Here is a 1,004-nt window from a genome sequence, read left to right as displayed (position 1 = left end):
ACACACACACCCCACAACCCCCCCGGGTAACGCTCCAGGCCGCCGAGGAGCTCCGAAACCGAGTACGGGAGAGCTGCGGGGGCCTTACGTGCAGCTGTGGGGTGGCACCCAACAAGATGCTGGCCAAGGTGAGGAGGGAAAATGTGGGGGAAGGCGAGGGGGGGGAAGGGGAAGGGTGGAGGGAGTACAACATGCAACGTGTAGGGAAATGCCGATGTCCCAAATCCCGAATATCGACCACGTTGAATTATGTGGTGCCTACAGTGGCGGTCTTCCAGTGCTTGGTGTTGTTTCGTGCCGTGCAGCACTGTCGTACATGTATGCAACAGGGAATGTTGCTACGAAAGAACTACTCTGTTCTAGAAACAGTTTGACACCTTGTAGGAGGGGATTTGTGTACTTACTTACGGACGGACGGACAGACGGACGGACAGACGGACAGACAGGCTGATCGTATATGGACTTATATGCCTTGCCGAGGCACCCAATGCCCCACACACTTGCCGACATACCTACAGATCTGCTCCGACATTAACAAGCCAGATGGACAGTACGTACTGCCACCCAGACGTGCCGTCATCCTGAGCTTCCTGGACACACTTCCGGTACGTACATACATACGTACATACATACCTACGTACATGTCCGTTTTCAATACCCTCGGCCCACGCCACATACTTTCATCTTGTTCGTGGCGCCCGTTAACCCGTCATTTCCCCCCACAAAACCCTCTCGCCTCCCTTCCCCTCAACCTTTCCCAACGGGGGTGTTGCGACACGGGTTCTCAGCCGTAACCCCCTTTTTCCCCCACCCGTAGCCCCCACCCCCACCAACTCTCGCCATCCCTCCCCCCCCACTTCACCCCTTCCCCCGTCGAACTCCCCCCCCACTTCACCCCTTCCCCCGTCGAACTCCCCCCCCACTTCACCCCTTCCCCCGTCGAACTCCCCCCCCCACTTAACCCCTTCCCCCGTCGAAATCCCCCCCCCATTTAGCCCCTTCGC

The 1,004-nt window shown here is 58.1% G+C and overlaps 1 protein-coding gene across 1 annotated transcript in view; it reads left to right on the top strand.

Annotated features, from left to right (window-relative positions):
* VOLCADRAFT_118878 (uncharacterized protein) overlaps positions 1 to 1,004 on the top strand; it is a gene marked incomplete at both ends in the record, with an annotated part of 6,645 nt that overhangs the window by 4,094 nt on the left and 1,547 nt on the right. The window contains 2 exons of the mRNA XM_002954854.1: positions 39 to 128; positions 519 to 605. Coding sequence (XP_002954900.1) covers positions 39 to 128; positions 519 to 605 — 177 coding nt within the window. The remainder of the gene's footprint in view (positions 1 to 38; positions 129 to 518; positions 606 to 1,004) is intronic.

The sequence above is a fragment of the Volvox carteri genome, assembly GCF_000143455.1.
Source record: "Volvox carteri f. nagariensis unplaced genomic scaffold VOLCAscaffold_46, whole genome shotgun sequence".
In the NCBI taxonomy this organism is placed as follows: Eukaryota; Viridiplantae; Chlorophyta; class Chlorophyceae; order Chlamydomonadales; family Volvocaceae; genus Volvox; species Volvox carteri.
This window is presented reverse-complemented; position numbering and strand designations above follow the sequence as displayed.